The 19436-nt window shown below is 40.6% G+C and overlaps 1 protein-coding gene across 2 annotated transcripts in view; it reads right to left on the bottom strand.

Moving 5' to 3' along the window:
• med12 (mediator complex subunit 12) overlaps window positions 1-19436 on the bottom strand; it is a 173691-nt gene that overhangs the window by 43662 nt on the left and 110593 nt on the right. For both annotated transcript variants that reach the window (XM_048544257.2, XM_048544255.2), the window contains exons 25-31: window positions 19273-19386; window positions 16218-16381; window positions 12294-12473; window positions 9969-10040; window positions 8949-9124; window positions 2922-3083; window positions 1757-1868 (exon numbers count right to left, since the gene is read on the bottom strand). In XM_048544257.2, the coding sequence (XP_048400214.1) occupies window positions 1757-1868; window positions 2922-3083; window positions 8949-9124; window positions 9969-10040; window positions 12294-12473; window positions 16218-16381; window positions 19273-19386 (980 nt within the window). The remainder of the gene's footprint in view (window positions 1-1756; window positions 1869-2921; window positions 3084-8948; window positions 9125-9968; window positions 10041-12293; window positions 12474-16217; window positions 16382-19272; window positions 19387-19436) is intronic.

The following is a 19436-nucleotide window of genomic DNA, read 5'->3' on the forward strand; positions in this document are numbered from 1 at the left end:
ATGCTGCATAAATTATCTCCATTCTTTTTTATTCCATTAAGTTCACACAAAGTTGTTCCTTTAACATTACTAAATTAATTTCAGTGAATTACTTCAAACAGGCAGACCATGTCTGAATAGCTAATTACGGGCTATAGGAAACGTAGGCCCTGAAGGGCATTTCTCTGCAAATCTGAACTAACACCAGGGTCCTGTTTTGACAATAGCTCTTCCTCCATTTTAGATTCAATCACTTTTCCTTTAAAAATGAAATAATCCATTTCAACCAACCTCCTAAGGCAACATGTTCCACACTCCACACCCACTGTAAAGAAATTTATTTTAACTCTCCAAGCAATAATTTTAACTTGCTGACTTCTCGACACGGACTCCTCAGTCAAATAGCCTATATCCTCATGCTTGGGATAATAGGAACTGCAGACGCTGGAGAATTCGAAATAACAAGGTGTGGAGCTGGATGAACACAGCAGGCCAAGCAGCATCTTAGGAGAAGGAAAGCCGATGTTTTGGGCCTAGAACCTTCATCAGAAATGGGGGAGGGGAAGAGGGTTCTGCAGTAAATAGGGAGAGGGGGGGACGCGGATGGAAGAGGAGAAGATAGCTGGAGAGGAGACAGACAAGTTAAAGAGGCAGGGATAGAGCCAGCCGACACTCTTCCCTGCAACCCCACAAAGTGCTACACCTGCCCCCACACCACCTCCTTCACCCCACCCCAGGGCCCAAGATGACTTTCCACATCAAGCAGATGTTCACCTGCAGTATACCACATTGGCAGATGTGCATCAGCTGTACCCGTTGTGGCCTCCTCTACATTGGGGAAACCAAGCGAAGGCTTGGGGACTGCTTTGCAGAATACCTACACTCGGCTCGCAATAAACAACTGCACGTCCCAGTCGCGAACCATTTCAACACCCCGTCCCATTCCTCAGATGACATGTCCTTCCTGGGCTTCCTGGGCAGTGCCACAATGATGCCACCCAAAGGTTGCAGGAACAGCAACTCATATTCCACTTGGGAACCCTGCAGCCCAATGGTATCAATGTAGATTTCACAAGCTTCAAAATCTCCCCTCCCCCTACCGCATCCCAAAACCAGCCCAGCTCATCCCCGCCTCCCTAACCTGTTGTACTTCTCACCTATCGCCTCCTCCCACCTCAAGCCACACCCCATTTCCTACCTACTAACCTCATCCTGTCCCCTTGGCCTGTCCGTCCTCCCTAACTCCCCACATACACTCACCTTTACTGGCTCCATCCCCACCTCTTTGATCTGTCTGCCTCCTCTTCAACTATCTTCTCCTCCATCCATCTTCGATCCGCTTCCCCCTCTCTCCCAATTTATTTCTTAACCCTCTTCCCTCCCCTATTTCTGAAGGAGGGTCTAGGCCCGGAACATCAGCTTTCCTGCTCGGCCTGCTGAATTCATCCAGCTCCACACCTTATTATGTCTCATCCTAGGGCAATGTTTAGGTGGTTGGGCGAAGAAGTGCGTTGAGTCTGCATCTGAGGGCTGTTGGGTGTTAAATCAAAACTCAGCTCAAATGATTTTAAAAGCTGTAATGGAAAGCTAGCAGAACTAAATTTTGAAAGGATGAAATCATGTTCAAGCAAACCTAGCCTGTTTTCATGATGTTACCTGATGGCTCATTAATGCAAATGAACTGAAACACTCCAGTTAACTGACAACACCTACACCTGTTGATGTGAAAGTCACTGACTTTCAACAACAATAATAATAGATATAAGAATTACATTACCTGTTGGACCTGGCTGTAAAGGGATGTGAGAAGACCCTCTCTTTGCTCATCTTGCCCTTTCAGGCATGTCAAAACCAGAGAAAGAAACGGCTGTTGGCTCAGAAGAGACATACTGGACATAGAGAGTAAAGATTAAATAAAACATATTAATCTTAATAGGACCAAACTTATTTTGTATTAAAATTAATATATCATGGAACATTTCAGTGCATTGCATTGAATCAAATGCAGCCCACTATGAAGCATTCAACTGTAAATTGGAACGGACCTCTTGAATGCAGATACACGTAGAAATGAAATGACACTGGTTTAATATTGCACTGCATTTTCACACAGTGTATCAGTACGATCATAGATTTAAAGATATTTCGGTTTCTGGTAAAGCATAGAACATCAACCTTTTGCTAAATGCAGGGGGTAGGAAGAGAAGGAAATGTTGAAAACTTGCGAACAGAACAACAAAGCAGTAAAGCTTGATTTATGTCCTAGTAATGCATGTGTCTACCAAAGCATGTAATTCAATGCAAGATGCTTTAAAGAGTGATGCTCTGGCACCATTTTCCCTACCTGGAAAGACACAAGCAGTAGATGCATGGAAACAACATCTGCTTCATGTTCCTCCAGATGTATCGTTACCCACACATAGAAATATTTCACAATTCATTCATGGCTCTAGGTCAAATTCTAGAACTGACCATCCAAAAGTCAACTACAAGCACATTCCACAGAGACAGCTCACCAAATCTCAAGAACAACTAAAAATATAGGCAATAAATGCTGTTTTTTTTTGACAACAACCACACCTAAAAAATTACTTCTGCAAAAACAGAAATGAGGACTGTTCTGTTGCAATTTAGACAGCATTACTGAAGTCAACAGCTTCATTAAAGTCCAATGTCACCCCTTTTGAAGTGCAGTTCGTAATCACGACCTGCTTTAGTGGATGGTTTGAGATCCGCCCTGTTGTACCAGGCTGCTAGATGTTCTTTCCAGTGGTTATGCTGCTATACACCGGGTGAATTTGGTATTGGTAAAAGCACAAAAGCTCATTGAGGCCACATCAGCACAGATAATATCAATTCAGTTAACCGTAGAAAGCTGACAGCAAGGGGTGCACCAAATCAAGCACATTCGTTGTTCTTACTACTCATTAAGATACACTTACCTCTTCTGTTTCTGCCGGTCTCGTTCCTTCCTTGAGGATGACCCTAGATGTTGACCTTTCTCCAATTCCTCACCAGCTGCTTTCAGTACATGACCTTGGACAGATGTTGGCAATTTTGCAATCAATGGTGCCACCAGCCAGACACCCGTCCGCTCTGATGAGCTATATATAAAGGAGAAATTAAAAACAGCAAGAATACATGACACACATATACTACCTACAGTTAGATGGTCTTGATGCCTGGAGTTCAAATGAATTTCAACAAAAGACCATCTTTCTGTAGCATGACCCAGAGACCACAAGGTTGTGGATGCAATTATAAGGTGAGTTCAACTAACAGGTCCTAGGAGTCTGGAGATAAAATTTTAAATGAAATGCTCTTCCTTTAATACAATCATTAAAAATTCTTTAAACACATTATTGTCACTTTTCCTAGTATCTCATTTAATAAAAGCAGAAAATACTGTAACTACTCAAAAGGTCTAACACCATCAATAGAAGGAGAGTTATTTATGTCGACTGCCTTACAAGTGTACCAATTTGAAACATCAACTTTATGTTTCTTTCTCCTCAGATGCTGCCAGACCTGCTAAATATTTCCAATAACTTTTGTATCTATTTCAGATTTGAAACATTAGCCTCATTTTACTTTTGTTTAAGTATTTGGTTTTATAATTCTGCAAATTTTGTCCTATATTATTTCTCTGAACAACTTGGGACATTAGACATATTATAAATAGTACGCAATGGCTTACCAGATTACTGAGTCAAGAACCACTTGACAAAGCATCAAAAAGATCAGACAAGGAATTAAAAGCAAACAATTATAAGTTCAGAATTATATGGAAAGCAGATGTTTTGATTCATGGGGCAATGACACCAGTACTGTGAAAGAGGTAAGCTGTTCTATTGGGATCAGTTCATTTCACATGGGCTGGCATCAATGTTCTTTAAAATAACTAGGTTGGTGAATAGGGCTGTAAACTGAAAAGCTGTTGGTAAGGATGGTGGGATTGGGTCATGTGAAGAAAGATTCAGAAATCTAAAGAGAGACTGAGGTATTAGAGCAGTGTACAGACTTTTGGTAGGGGGAAAAAGGTAGGGATGCAGTTGGCACAGTTGACTACATGTCGAGAAGGCGTCTAAGAATGATGACAACAATATATCCTTTGAACTCTGTTCCAGTGGACTGTGTCTTGGGAAACTGTCTCATCGTTCTGTCGCATAGGAAAATTCATGGTACAAGTGATATTTGGCAACCTTTTTGTAATTAAGATTGCTATCCAGGGAAAAGAAGAAGAAAGGCTTTGACCAGTATATTAGAAGGAAGGAGAGTTCTTGAGGTGCAGTCGAAGTGTCCCACCTGTCTCAGAAGTGTGTCATAACACAACTAACAGGTTAATTAAAAAGGTGTATAAAAGGGAAAAGAGTAGCTACAGTAACTGTTGGTCCCTTAGAAGCAAAGACGGTAGAAATTATTCTGGGGAATGAGGAAATGGCAGAGACATTAAAATTAACATAGTATAGAAGACAAATTACATAACAAATAGATGGGAAGAGAGATACGGCAGGTGTTTCACATCAGAGTGGAGGACAATATAAACATGTTAAAGATAACAGGTACTAATGAGAGGAAACTTCTTATAGCCATATCTATGACAGACAAAGTATTCGGTGAATTAATGCGAGTAAAGGCAGACAGGTAGCCAGACCCTATTGGCCTGCAAAAATGTTCAAAGGAACTGACTGCAGAAACAGTAAAGGCATTAGTCATAATATTACAGAACTTTGTGGATTCTGAGAGGGTTCCAGCGATTGGAAAACCTCTAATGAAGTGCCCCTGTTCAAGAGACACAGACAGAAAGCAGGAAACAACAAGGTAGTTAACCTAACACAAATCACTGGGAAAATATCAGAGGTCATTATTCAGGGGGGAAAAAAAGAATCAGAGTATTTAGAAAAGCTTAAGCGAAACAAATGGAGTCAACATGGTTTTATGAAAGGTAAAACAAGTTTGACAAATTTGCTATAGTTCTTTCAGAATACAACAGGCTGAGTTGATAAAGGGAAACAAGTTGGCATAGTGTATGTTGATTTCCAGCAGGCATATGATAAGGTGTCACATAAAAGGTTATTGCACAAGATTGGAGCCACAATACTGTGGGCTAATATGTTAGCATGGACTAGGGTTTGGTTAACTTACATAGAACATAGAACATTACAGCACAGTACAGGCCCTTTGGACCTCAATGTTGTGCCGACCTGTCGTACCGATCTCAAGCCCATCTAACCTACACTATTCCATGTACATCCATATGCTTATCCAATGATGATTTAAATGTACCTAAAGTTGGCAAATCTACTACCATTGCAGGCAAAGCGTTCCATTCCCTTACTACTCTCTGACTAAAGAAACCACCTCTGACATCTGTCCTATATCATTCACCCCTCAATTTAAAGCTATGCCCCCTCGTGCTCACCGTCACCATCCCAGGAAAAAGGCTCTCCCTATCCAACCCTCTGATTATTTTATATGTTTCAATTAAGTCACCTCTCAACCTTTTCCTCTCTAATGAAAACAGCCTCAAGTCCCTCAGCCTTTCCTCATAAGACCTTCCCTCCATACCAGGCAACATCCTAGTAAATCGCCTCTGCACCCTTTCCAAAGCTTCCACATCCTTCTTATAATGCGGTGACCAGAACCATACACAACACTCCAAGTGCGGCCGCACCAGAGTTTTGTACAGCTTCACCATAACCTCTTGGTTCCTGAACTCGATCCCTCTATTAATAAAAGCTAAAACACTGTATGCCTTCTTAACAGCCCTGTCAACCTGGGTGGCAACTTTCAAGGATCTGTGTACATGGACACCGAGATCTCTCTGCTCATCTACACTACTAAGAATCTTAGCATTAGCCCAGTACTTTGCCTTCCGGTTACTCCTACCAAAGTGCATCACCTCACACTTGTCTGCATTAAACTCCATTTGCCACCTCTCAGCCCAGCTCTGCAGATCACACGTTCAGGATGAATCGGTGTTTTCCATGTTGGAAATATGTAATTGTCAAATGCCACAATGATCAGTCTATGGACCTTAATTACTTACTACCTATATTAGTGACTTGAAGAGCACAAAGTATAATGAATCCAAATTTGCTAATGATACAAAAATAGGTGGGAGGCATGTTCTGGTGAGACCATACAGAATCTGTGAGGGGGTATAGGTTGAGTGAATGGGTAAAAACATGACCGAAGGAATTTAATATAGGAAAGTGAGAGGTCATATAATCTGGTAAGAAAAATGAAGAGTCAGTTTATTTAAACAGAGATACGTGCCAAAAAATTGCAGGACGGGTGGATATAGGTACTTTTATGCATTAAACACAAAACATCAGCATGCAGATACAGCAAGTAATTAAGGCAAATAGAATTTTAGTCTTCACTGCTAGAAGACTGGAATTTAAAAATAGGCAAATTTTGGTACAACTGTTGGTGAGGCCACCCCTAGAGTACAGTGTTCAAATTTTGGACGCTGTATTTCAGAAATAAACACTGACATTGGAGGCAGTTCAAAAGAGCTTCATTCAGCTAAGTCCTAGATTAAAGGGATCAATTTGTCAAGGGGAGGCAATGGTTTAGTGGTATTATCTCTGGACTGCTAAACGAGAGACCCAGATAACATTCTGGGGACCAGATTCGAATCCCACCAAGGCAGATGGTGGAATTTGAATTCAATAAAACATCTGGAATTAAGCATTTTTATTTAGGTCTGCATCTAACAGTGACTTCCAGCACCAGAAGTCAGTGCAGCAAACAGCATTGCTGCTGTTGCCATTCATGGACCCTTTGACCTTCCATAAGGTAGTGACTGAAACAAGGTCTGAAATTTTCTGCAACAGAATTGTGGAGGTTAGATCACTGAAATTATTTAAAGAGGAAGTAAATATTGGGGAATTGAGGCTTTTAAGGAGGTGACATGAAAAGGGAGTTGAGACTGAGGCAGATCAGCCATGATATTATTGAACGGTAGGTCACTCTTGACTGGTCGAATGACCTAATCTTACTAATACTTATGCTCTTAGTATCCTCACAATTTAGTCAGTTTTTCCAGTCCAGCCCAAGCAAAAGGCAACAGAGGCTTGAAACAAACCTGCCAGCTATACAATACCACAGCAGGATTGGAAGAATAACAGCCTTGGACTTCAAATCATGTATGTAATTGGAAATTCTGATTTTAAAATGGATGGATTCCACTAAGTTACTGTCTTTTCATAGTGAAGTGCATAATGGTGATCAGATCAAGGGAAAAGGGTTTTCTCTTCCTCCATATTCAAACACTGCAGCCAGCACAATAAACATAGGAAAACCTAAAAAGGTTTTTACATACTTTAACATCACAGTTGCAGGAATGGGAAAATCATATGATAGCATACAAAGCAATTTACACAAAATGTTGGAAACCCCTTCCTCCTCCTCCACACCCCTGCCCTTCTCTTATGCAACCCTAGGTCTGTTCTTTCTCCAGAAAGATGGCTTGCATTCATCCTTCCTGAAGCACAGACTCTGTTTTTCTCTCTCTCTTTCACACCTTTTTGCTGAAGGCAATGTTTGACAATTTTCTGCTTTATATCAATCTTGTGCTTATTAACCTTCTGTTATGGGTATAGTTCAGGGAGGTATGGTCAAGTTGGGATGTCTGGTCAACATGGATGAGTTCGAACAAAGGGTTTCCAATGCTATATAACTATACGCTAACAAAAGCTCACAGAGCTGAGGGTAATAATATTAGCACGCATAGAAAGCTGACAGCAAGGATAATTGGAGGGGGGGGGGGTGGATTTTCAAGGAGTAAACTGATTAGTGGAAGGTCACAAGGACCAATATGGCAACCTCTGTAATTTACAATCTTTGTTAATGGCTTAGACAAACAAACAGAGTAAATGTATCCAAGTTCGCTGATGATACAAAGCTAATTAAGAATGCAAGTTGTGAGGAGAACTCCAAATATAAACAGGATAGTTGGCAACAAGGTAGCAGAAGCAGTGCAAGGTGGCAAAGTGCTGAGGTTATTTGCTTTGGTAACAAGAATAGAAAATCAGAACTTCATCCAAAGGTATGTGACTTTCACAAGATAATATTCAGAGAAATTGGCCATATTCACACAACAAACATAGAAAATTAATGTCTATCCATTTTTGGTCTCCACATTTAAGGAAACGTTGTTCTTTCTCTTCCTTAGGCAGTTATCTGGGATCAAGAATTACTGGCTTGCATTCCTATGTCCTCAGTCCTTGCAGTATAAACTAACATAACTTGTTCTTTATTTACCTTATCTTAAATATCTCCCTTTAAATAAAGTTTACATACTGATAAAACATCACTGACCTGAAACATACATCTGTTTCTCTCCACTTATGCTGCTTAATCTGTGGAGAATACCCTGTATATTTTGCTCTTATTTCTGGGCACCAAGAAGTTTGATATTCTGCTTTAACACTACTTAAATATTTGGCAGAAAACTCTCTGCTATTCAGAGATAAACCACAAACTTTTATTTGACTATACTTCTGGGCTGAATCAATCAAAAGAAAGTTAACAGCTTTTCTCAACATGAGTGTAGGGCTCCAGAACAAGACAAAATGTTCCATGCTCAAAACACAATCCCATACGATAGCCAATTGGAATTAATCAAATTTCATCATCCAGGATTTAAGCCTATATCCCCCAAATATTAATGTGGAGCACTGGATTACTCGGCAGTTACATTATCATTATGGTACCACCTCCCCCTAAGATATCACCTCGTATGTTTGAACTCCAAACATCCAAAATAAACTTACAAAAATAATCAGAAAATACTGGAAATGCACAGATCAGTCAACAAAATTAAAAAAAAGATACGTTTGTAGCTTTGATTAAAGTCTTTAACTGTGTTACCTCTTTTCAGACTTGACTGTCTTACAGTACATTTCCAGTTTTATTTTACGTTTCTGCTATTCACATGTTTAAGTCTTTCTGAAACTCACCTAAGTAATGGTTTCATTTTGCTGGTGGCATTTCCATTTATGCTGCTGGTGCTAAAAATAGGTACCCCTGCATTCATGATTCCATTACTGCTTAGATTGGAGGAATTCATTTCTGCTGATTTTTGGAATACTTCAATGGTGGCTTTGGCAATGTTTTCCAACAAAGAATTCATTTCCTAAAATACAAGATCAGACACAATATTCTGAGAGATATGCCATTAGGCCTGGGGAAGAAAATAAGGCACCTAGAAATAATCACTGTGACTAACATCTTTACGTGCACTCACTCTCAGCAGTTCATTATGTTTATGAGGTGACAAGTTTTGCAAGAGACATGCTTATATAGTCAAATGCTGTGTCCCCTCATGTTGTGTCCAAAGTAAATTCAGATACAAAATTTCCAATCTTGACGCATACCCTGGGCTTTCTAATAATCACTGGTTCAGTCAGTGCAGATTACCATTGAACTGGATGACAGTTGTGTTGTGGTTGTCTCATCCAATACACAGGGAAAGAGGAAACTTTGCATTCTTATCAACATCTGATGGACAGAAACTTGAATAGGTATAGATTTAGTACAGGTTTGGGTCACATGTTTCTGAAGTTCAGAAGCATTACAGTTTTTAATTACTCTTAAATAGCAAAAACACTCTCTCATTCACTTACAGGCATTAGCAAATAAACAAACATATGTGAATGCATATACAGAACCAGAATTGAAGTTAAACTGTAATGTCATTTGTTTTTGAAAAAGCAACTACTGCAGATGCTGAAAGACTGAAATAAAAACAGAAAATGCTGGAAATACTCATCAAGTCAGGTAACTCTTGTGAGGATATATTCAGGATGATAGGATAACAAGTTGACATTTCAGATTGACGAGCTTTGATCAAATGGATGAACTAACTTCTGATTAAGGATTATTGAACTGAAATATTCACTCTATATTTCTCTTTCTACAGACACTGCCTGACTTGCTGAGTATTTCTAGTGATTTCTGCGTTAATGTCGTTTACTTACACTGATGATGCTCTGTTTAATCATAAGCTGCAGTTCCAGTGATGACTGCCTCATTGTCCACTGATCAAGATTCTAAAATAAATGAAAAATGTCAACTCAGTATTCCATTTTAGGAAATGTGCATTTTGGGTGCTGCAGGTACCAACTGCATCCAGTGGGTGACTATCAGCCTGAACGTCTCCAAATATGGAAGCTACACACGATTACAAAAGGATATCATGACAAAAAACAGCCCATTCAGCCAACCCAGTTGATGCCAATATTTCTGTCCACTCAAGCAGCCTCCCATCTTTTCTATTCCAAATCCGCTATTATAACCATACATTTTCTTCTCCCTGACATACTTATCTACCTTCCCTGAAATGCAACTACACTGTTAGTTTCAATCATGTGGGCTATTCTGCCACAACACATTCTTGCCATTCTTTGGGCAAGTAGTTTCTTTTGAATTTCTTAGCAAATTTCATGGTAAACATGTTTAATATGTATGATCATTTAGGAAATTAGAATTTTAAAACAGAGGCTTAAGAATTTTGATTTCAGTCTCTAAAGGTAACAAGTTTATTTTAAAGGAGGTCAAATGTAATTTGAAGTAGAAACCTAAATACACAATTTCCAAGAAATCATGTGCGTAGGACAATATCTATGATGTTAATTGACGAAATGGCTATATTGCTGGGTTTAATAAAAAGAAAAAAGGGCTATTAGCTTAGTATACTTTCAGTTCAGCAGAATGAGGAGTTCACTGCAGCACTACTGTTTCCTCCTCATAGAAGATTTAAGTTTTCAGTTCAGAACAGTCATCCTAGCAAAAGGATTTTAGATTGTGAAGCCTCCAAATGATATGTATTTTTGCATAAGTTTCAAGCTCTCATATCCAAGAGGTGAATTAGAGTGAGAAGGCAACTGCAAGACTTTCAGCAGTTCAAGGAGGAGACCTAAAAATAGCTAGTTAAGTTGGCAATTAAACAGTTGAGACAGGAGTGTGAGTAAAGAATACTGCTGAGAAACAAGCTGACAAGTTACACAAAGCTATGTTTGCTTTATTTTCCTCTTCTGTGCAATAAGTTTATGTTCTTTCATTAATATTGGCAGTCACATGCAAATATGTTCAATGACCATCCACCAGGATTAACTCACAGCAAGAATTAAACTTGTGGACTACCAATACAGGTTTCGCACTGGAGTCCGACTTGTCTTATATTACTATCAGCTGGGATCATAACGCGATCTTACATTGAGGATACGATGAAAAGTGCATAATTAGGCACATCATAATTTATAGAATTTGGATTTTAAATTCTGAGGGGCAAACAGGTATTGATTACCTTTGTGAAGAATTTTCTTTTAAAATAAAATAAAGCATTTTATTAAAAGCAGGTGACTGCAGAGCCCTGTAAAATCATTGGAAGAATGTTTACACTATTGTCTTTACGACAGATAGTTAACACACCAGACCATTAGCTTTGGTTTTCTTAGTTCAAAAGAAACTAGGAACATCCAGCTTGCAAATGCTCATACTTACAAACACTACTCCATACAGGGATGCATTAATTTTAAAGATGCAATGTGAACATTTTCTCTTACTTACCAGCAGCTATCTCATGTTATCTGCAATGTAAATGACTTGGGCACATACTGATTTACAAACAGACTCAAGAATTGAACACATTTGCAATCCAGGAACTGCCAATATACAACAACAACAAAAGCAGAAGTTGCTGGAAAAGCTCAGCAGGTCTGGCAGCATTTGTGAAGCTAAAAAAAACTAGAGTTAACATTTCAGGTCCAGTGGCCCTTCCTCAGAACAGGAGGGGTCATCAGACCTGAAACATTAACTCTGATATTTTCTTCACATCTGCTGCCAGATCTGCTGAGCTTTTCCAACAACTTCTGGTTTTTTTTTCCTGATTTACAGCATCTGCAGTTCTTTTGGTTTTTACTGGCCTGTATGCAAGCTCATCCGGTCGTTACAACCAGACAAAACCCCATCATGGCAGTGCAGATCCGGCTGTACACTCTAAGTGATGCCATGCACGGAGACGCTATTTTAAGAAGATTAAGTAACACATACCTCACCTTGTAATGCTCTCCTATTCCGGTCACAGTTAAAAGTAGTACATTCGCCAATATCCCCTCAATCAGGAATAACAAAGAATTGTGGTTGACTCAAAATTGGCTTCAAGCTTTCAACCCATTCTGTTACCTTTGGAGACAAATTCTCCCTGGAAGTGCGCTTCATTCTTAGGTTTAAGAGAATTCCAAGGAGTTTTTATTTTTAACCAGTTTTTGTTGTTTTCTTTCCCACTATGCACTGTCCCTTACCTGCAGAATGCGTTTGATTCTCTGACGTTGTGGGTTGTCCCCTTCCTCACTATCCAGCTGGCGGTGTGGGTAGCAAATCAGTTGCAAGAGGCGTTGAGCTTGCTTATTTGTCAGAACTGGATCTTGCAGAGCACTGCTATCCTCACACAAACTCTTAAGGCAGCGCTCACCCACCCACTCCTGTAAGAAATGGCAATGATTCACAGAAAAGTGTTATGTTATACTCAGCAATAAATAATGCACTACGCTACCATCAATGTCAGGCTCTCTCCCTTTCAGGTCACATACTTATTGCTAAGTAAACCAACATCAGCCATTCAAAATGTAATTATTATTTGGTCAGTAAAGATCATTTTTTTTAGATCATTTGCAGGCCAGTGGCATTTCAGGGTTGTTTTGTTTTTGGAACAGGTGCAACATTTGCACAAACTAACAAGTTCAAAAATGGTGGGAATTTCAGAGACTGCAAAAGATGTAAACAGCCACAAAGGAACATGAAGAGTGTGACAAGGAAATAAGGAAAAAAAACGGGAATCAAGAATACACAGAACTAACATATTCCCCTGTGCAGGTGTTAATGCTACGTAACTCTCTTCCCACTCAACTGCATCAAATCCTTCAGCATAACCTATTTTTTTCTTCCCCACAATACCTTCACCTCAAAGGTATTTTTGTCATGTGCCTCAACTATTCCGTATGGTAGAAATTTCCACATTCTAACCACTATCTGGAGCAAGGAAGTTTCAATGAATTCCTTAACTTTATTAGTGACTTTATGCTTATGATTTCTAATTTGGATATTCTCACATGTGGAAACATCCTCCATATACATACACTATTAGATGGATCTGTACTTTGTATGCTCTTCTGACAGTTGTATCTAAACGTATCAATTGTGGGCATTCCTGCTTTAAATTTCAACAATCAACAGTGAATCCATGGCCATTGTTAGGCATGTAAACTTTCAATTCAAATGACACCACTTGCCATGGTAGATTCAAATCCAGGCCCAAAGAGCATTTCTGGTATCCCTGGATTACTAGTCCAGTGAAAATACCACAATAACATCACCTCTTCCTTAAAACTTGCTTGAATGAGTCCAGCTCCAGTAAGTTGAGAGCTTGACACCATCCAGGACAAAGTAGCCCACTGATTGGCATCACATTCTCAAGTATTCACTCGCTACACTACTGACATTCAGAAGATTCAGGTTATACCATCTGACAAGACACACTGCAGATGCACTTTGTTAGACAGCACCTTTCAAATCCCTAACTACTGTCACCTAGAAAGACAAAGGCAGCAGAAACATGGTAACACTACCACCTACAACAGCCCTCAAAGCTACTCACTATTCATATTTGAAAACATATTGCCGATACTTCAGTGTCAAAATCCTGGAAAGCCCGTCCCCATCAGCACTGCGGTTGTATCAAAACCAAATCTACTTAAGTTCAAGAAGGTAGCTCACTACCACCTTCTCAAGGTCAACAGAGAAAAGCCAATAAATGGTGCCCAGCCAGGGATGTCTTTATGTCCTGAATGAACAATATAAAAATCTCTTTTCTCTTGCGTTCCCCTTCAACATACTCCATGTTCACCTAGCATAACGTCGTCTTTTTTGGATCAGAGTATAATTTAGTGTGATTGTACTCAGTCATACAGTTACACAGCGTGCAAGCAGACCCTTCAATGCAACTCATCCATGCCGAACAGCTTTTCTAAACTGATCTAGTCCCATTTGCCAGCAATTGGCCCATATCACTCCAAACGCCTCCTATTAACATACCCATCCAGATGCTTTTTGATCACAGAATCCCTAGAGTGTGGAAACTGAGCCTTCAGCCCAACAAGTCCACACCAACCCTCAGAGCACCCACCCAACCCCATCCCTCTATAACCCACCTAATCGAGACATCCCTGAACACTGCGGGAAATTTAGCATGGCCAATCCATCTAGCCTGCACATCTTCAGACAGTGGGAGGAAACCAGAGCACCTGGAGGAAACCCACGCAGTCATGGGGAGAACGTGCAAACTCCACACAGACAGTCGCTCAAGGGTGGAACTGAACCCAAGTCCCTGGTGCTTTGGGGCAGCAGGGCTAATCACTGTGCCATCGTGCCGCCTGTTTTAAATGCAGTAATTGTACCAGCCTCCACCACTTCCACAGGTAGTTCATTCCATACATACACCACCCTTGACATTTAAAAGGTGTCCCTCAGGTCCCTTTTAAACCTTTCCTCTCTTGGCTTAAATTTATTCCCTCTAGCTTTGTATTTCCCCAACTGAGGAAAAAGACCTTGGCTATTCACCTTATCCATGCCCCTCACGATTGTATAAGCCTCCATAAAAGGTCACTCACAACCTCCAACGCTCCAGGAAAAGAAACCGCAGTCTTTTCAGTCTTTCCCAATAGCTCAAACCCTTGAGTCTCAGCAACATTCTTACAAATCTTTTCTGACCTCTTTCAAGTTTCACAATATCTTTCCGATAGCAGCGAGGCTGGAATTATACACAGTATTCCTGAAGTGGCCTAACTATTGCAGATGTACAGCTGCAATATGACATCCCAAATCGTATACTCAATGCACTGACTAATGAAGGTAAGCATGCCAAATGCCTCCTTCACCATCCTGTATACCTGCGATTCCACTTTTAAGGGACTATGCACCTGCACCTATGGGTCTCTTTGTTCAGTAACACTAGCCAGACCCTACCATTAACTATAAGTTCTGCCCAGGTTCGCCTTAACAAAATGCAAGACTTCACATTTATCTAATCTAAACTACATCTGCCAGTCCTAAGCCCATTGGCCCATCTGATCAAGGTCCTGCCCCACCCTGAGATAACCTTTTTCACTGTCCATTCCGCAACCAATATTGTTGTCATTTGCAAATTTACTAACTACACCTCCCATATTCACATCCAAATCATTTATATAAATGACAAAAAGCAGTGGACCCAGCACCAAGCCTTGTGGTACATCACTGGTCAAAGGCCTCCAGCCTGAAAACACAACCACCCACACAGTAGCTCAGTGGTTAGCCATGCTGCCTCACAGCACCAGGGACCTGGGTTCAATTCCACCCTCAGGTGAATATCTGTGTGGGGTTTGCACGTTCTCCCCGTGTCTGTGTGGGTTTCCTCCGGGTGCTCCAGTTTCCTTCCACAGATTTACAGGTTAGGTGGACTGGCCATGCTAAATTGTCTCAGGAAAATGCAGACTAGGTGGGTTAGCCATGGCAAATGTGTGGTTACAGGGATGGGGTGAGTCTGCATGGGGTGCTCTTTGGAGGGCTGGTGTGGACTTGATAGGCTGAACGGCCTGTTTCCAAAATGCACAAACTCTACAGGTCAGCCTGTCTCCTATCTACAAGCCAATTTTGTAACAAATTGGCGAGCTCCCTCGGATTCTATATGATCTAAACTTGCTAACCAGCCTACCATGTGGAACCTTGTCAAATGCCATGCTGAAGGCCATATAATCAGGGTCTCTCACTCTGCTTTGATTAACTTTCTTTGTCACTTCTGCAAAAAACTCAATCAAGTTAGTAAGAGGTGAATTCCCATGCACAAAGCCATGACGACTATCGCTAATCAGTGCTGGCTTTGTGGAAACATCTAGCCCTGTGAACATATCTTTTGGGGTGGGGTGGGGTAGGTATGGAGGAGAATGATTTGTTAAGTACAAGTTGCTTATTTAATCATCTCAGGTCTGAAAAACACAATTAAAACAGTAAAAAATGGAGCTCTCTTTGACTGTATGTTAGTCACCAATTAACGGTGTATTTTCCTAAATTCGATCTCTGCATTTTTGACAAAATATAAAGATAATTCTAACTGTTTGCTTAAAAACAGTAAAACTTTTATTTCAGTGAACATGCACGAACTTTCCAGTGTCAAAGATTTAAGGCCCTTTTACCTGCTGACAGATATTCTTCAGCACATATTTAGCATAAGCATCTAAACTGGCTGTTTCAATCGAAACAGTCCGACTGCCAGATTTTTTCACTCCTACGTCATCATCTGCAAGTTCCTCCATTCCACCAGAATGTGAAAATCCAGATCCTTTCAATTCAGCATCACCTTAAATTGATATGGAAAAGGAAATCTTTTCATTGTGTCGAGTCTTCTATATTAAATTTAATTGTATCTCAAAACATAGCGGTTTCTTTCTGGAATAAAGCCATCCCCTCTCTTAGCTCCGAGTTACTTGCCCCTGCCACAGAACATAAACCTTCCTTCAACACAGGAATGTAAACACTGTGGCAAGAAAAGATCACTTATTTGTTAGATATTTCATCAAGAGTCCAGAAATATTTATTCCACTAGAACTCTCCTCAGTTATCATCACAACCCCTAGTTATTTTGAAGATTGACAACAGCAAAGATTTTAAATATATGATTTCAACAGTGGTATGTGGTGCACAAGAGACAGTGTACTGTAAGACTGCAGGTCCACTGTGTATCCATTAAAACAAATGTTCAGAAAATTTCTGACACTACAATTGCAATATTTTAAATAATCTATTTGCTGCACGCAAGACCTGTTGAGCTACAATAAGAAAAAAAATCTGAGCTTTTCATAATTCTCCGGGAAGAGAAGCTAACCAGTATGGTTAATAATTTTAAGCCTCATGGTTTACTGCAGTGCTCTTTACTTCTTTATACAGAGTCATTGAGAAATGGCACGGAAAAATAGCACAGCACGGAAACAGACCCTTCGGTCCAACTCGTTCCTGCCAACCAGATATCCTAGATAAATCTTGTCCCATTTGCCAGCATTTGGCCCATATCCCTCAAGATTCTTCCTGAGCATATATCCATCCAGATGCCTTTTAGACGTAGTTATACCAGCCTCCACCACTTCCTCTGGCAACTCATTCCATACACACACCACCCTGTGCAAGAAAAAGTTGCCGTTTAGCTCCCTTTTAAATCTTTCCTCTCTCAGTTTAAACCTCCATTCTCTCGTTTTGGACTCCCACACCCCAGGGAAAAGACCCTGTTTATTTACCCCATCCATGCCCCTCATGATTCTATAAACCTCTATAATGTCATCCCTCAGCCTTTGAAGCTACAGGGAAAATAGTCCCAGTCTATCTAGCCTCTCCCTATAGCTTAGGCCTTCTAAACTTGGCAACATCCTTTAAGTCTTTTCGGAACCCTTTCAAGTTTCACCACATCCTTTCTATAGCAAGGTGATCAGAATTGCACAGAGTATCTCAAAAATAGCCTAATCAATGGCCGGTAGAACCGCAATATGACCTCCCAACTGCAATACCCAGTGGGTTGTTGAAGAAAGGCAAACATACCAAACGCCGCCTTCAATTATCCTACCTACCTGGGTCTCCACTTTCAAGGAACTATGAACCTGTATGCCAAGGTCTCTCTGTTTAGCAACAGTCCCCAGGACCTTACCATTAAGGGCACACGTCTTGCTCTGATTTGCCTAAATGCAACAGCTCACACTTAAATTAAACTGAATTGTCACTCCTTGGCCTATTGGCCCATCTGATCAAGATACTGTTGCACTCTGAGGGAACATTCTTCATTATCCACTACGCCTTCAATTTTGGTATCATCTGCAAAATGGCTAACCACACCGTCTATGTTCATATCCAAATTATTTCTATAAATGATGAAAAACAGTAGACCCAATACCAGTCGTTGCAGCACACCACCAATCACAAGCCTCCAGTCTGAAAAGCAGCCCTCCACCACCACCCTCTGTCTTCTACCTTCCAGCCAGTTCTGTATCCAATTGGCTAGCTCTCCCCTGTATTCAATGTAATACCTTACATTACCTAACCTTACTAACCAGTCTACCATCGGAGACCTTGTTGAAAGCCTCAATGATCATGTCCACAACGCTGCCCTCATCAATGCTCTGTAACTACTTCAAAATACTCAACCAAGTTAATGAGACATGACTTCTCAGGCACAAAGCTCTGTTAACTGTCCCTAATCAGTTCCTGACTTTCCAAATACAAGTAAATCCTGCCCCTCATTATTCCCTCCAATAACTTGCCCAACATCGATATCAGGCTCACTGATCTATAGTTTCCTGGCTTTTCCTTACCATCTTTCTTAAATAGTGACACCACATTAGCCAACCTCCAGTCTTCTGATATCTCACCTGTGGCTATTAATGACACAAATATCTCAACAAGGGGCCTAGCAATCACTTCCTAGCACCCCACAGAGTTCTCATGTACACCTGATCAGGTCCTGGGGATTTATTCATCTTTACACATTTTAAAGATGTCTAGCACCTTTTCCTTTGTAATATCGACATTTTGTAAGAGGTCACTATTTATTTCTCCATGTTCTACAACTTTTATACCCTTCTTCACAGTAAACACTAATGCAAAGTACTCATTTAGTATCTCTCCCATCTCTTGCAGTTCCCCACAGAGGTGGTCCTGCTGATCTTTAAGGGGCCCTATTCTCTCCCTAGTTATCCATTTATCCCTCATGTATTTATAAAATCCCTAACCCTATTTGCCAAGGCTATCTCATGTTCCCATTCTGTACTCCTGATTTCCCTCTTACATGCACTCCTACTGCCCTTGTACTCTTCTAGGGATGTACTCTTATAGGGATTCACTCAATCCCTGCTGTCTGTACCTTAGGTATGCTTCCTTCTTTATCTTGATCTCAGTTTGTCTAGTCATCCAGTATTCCCGGTACCTACCAGCCCTGCCCTTCACCCAAACAGGAACACGCTGTTCCTGGGCTCTCATTTTTGACGGCTTCCCATTTTCCAGTCGTCCCTTTACCTGCAAACATCTGTCGATATAAATGACATCAAGAAATATTGCATTCAAATCAGAGTCCAATCTGGGGCATACCATAGCATCAGGCCATCAAAGGGCAAGAATATGGGATAAATGCCGAGTCAAAACCAGCATCCCAAACAAAAAGGAGGTCCCATCATCCAACAGGAATCAGCATTCAATATTGACGGCACTTACCCAACATAAAAATAGCTTTCAGAACAGCAAAAACTGCTCCAACCACAATGCTGTTCTGTGATGCTGCCAACAAATGTCTGTCACAAGATGAACGAATCCCAACAGTCGGTTTATCTGGAACAAAAATGCTCTATCAGAGGAAACAAGTGATTATCAACAGTGCC

Source organism: Stegostoma tigrinum, chromosome 15 (assembly GCF_030684315.1).
Source record: "Stegostoma tigrinum isolate sSteTig4 chromosome 15, sSteTig4.hap1, whole genome shotgun sequence".
Taxonomy (NCBI): Eukaryota; Metazoa; Chordata; class Chondrichthyes; order Orectolobiformes; family Stegostomatidae; genus Stegostoma; species Stegostoma tigrinum.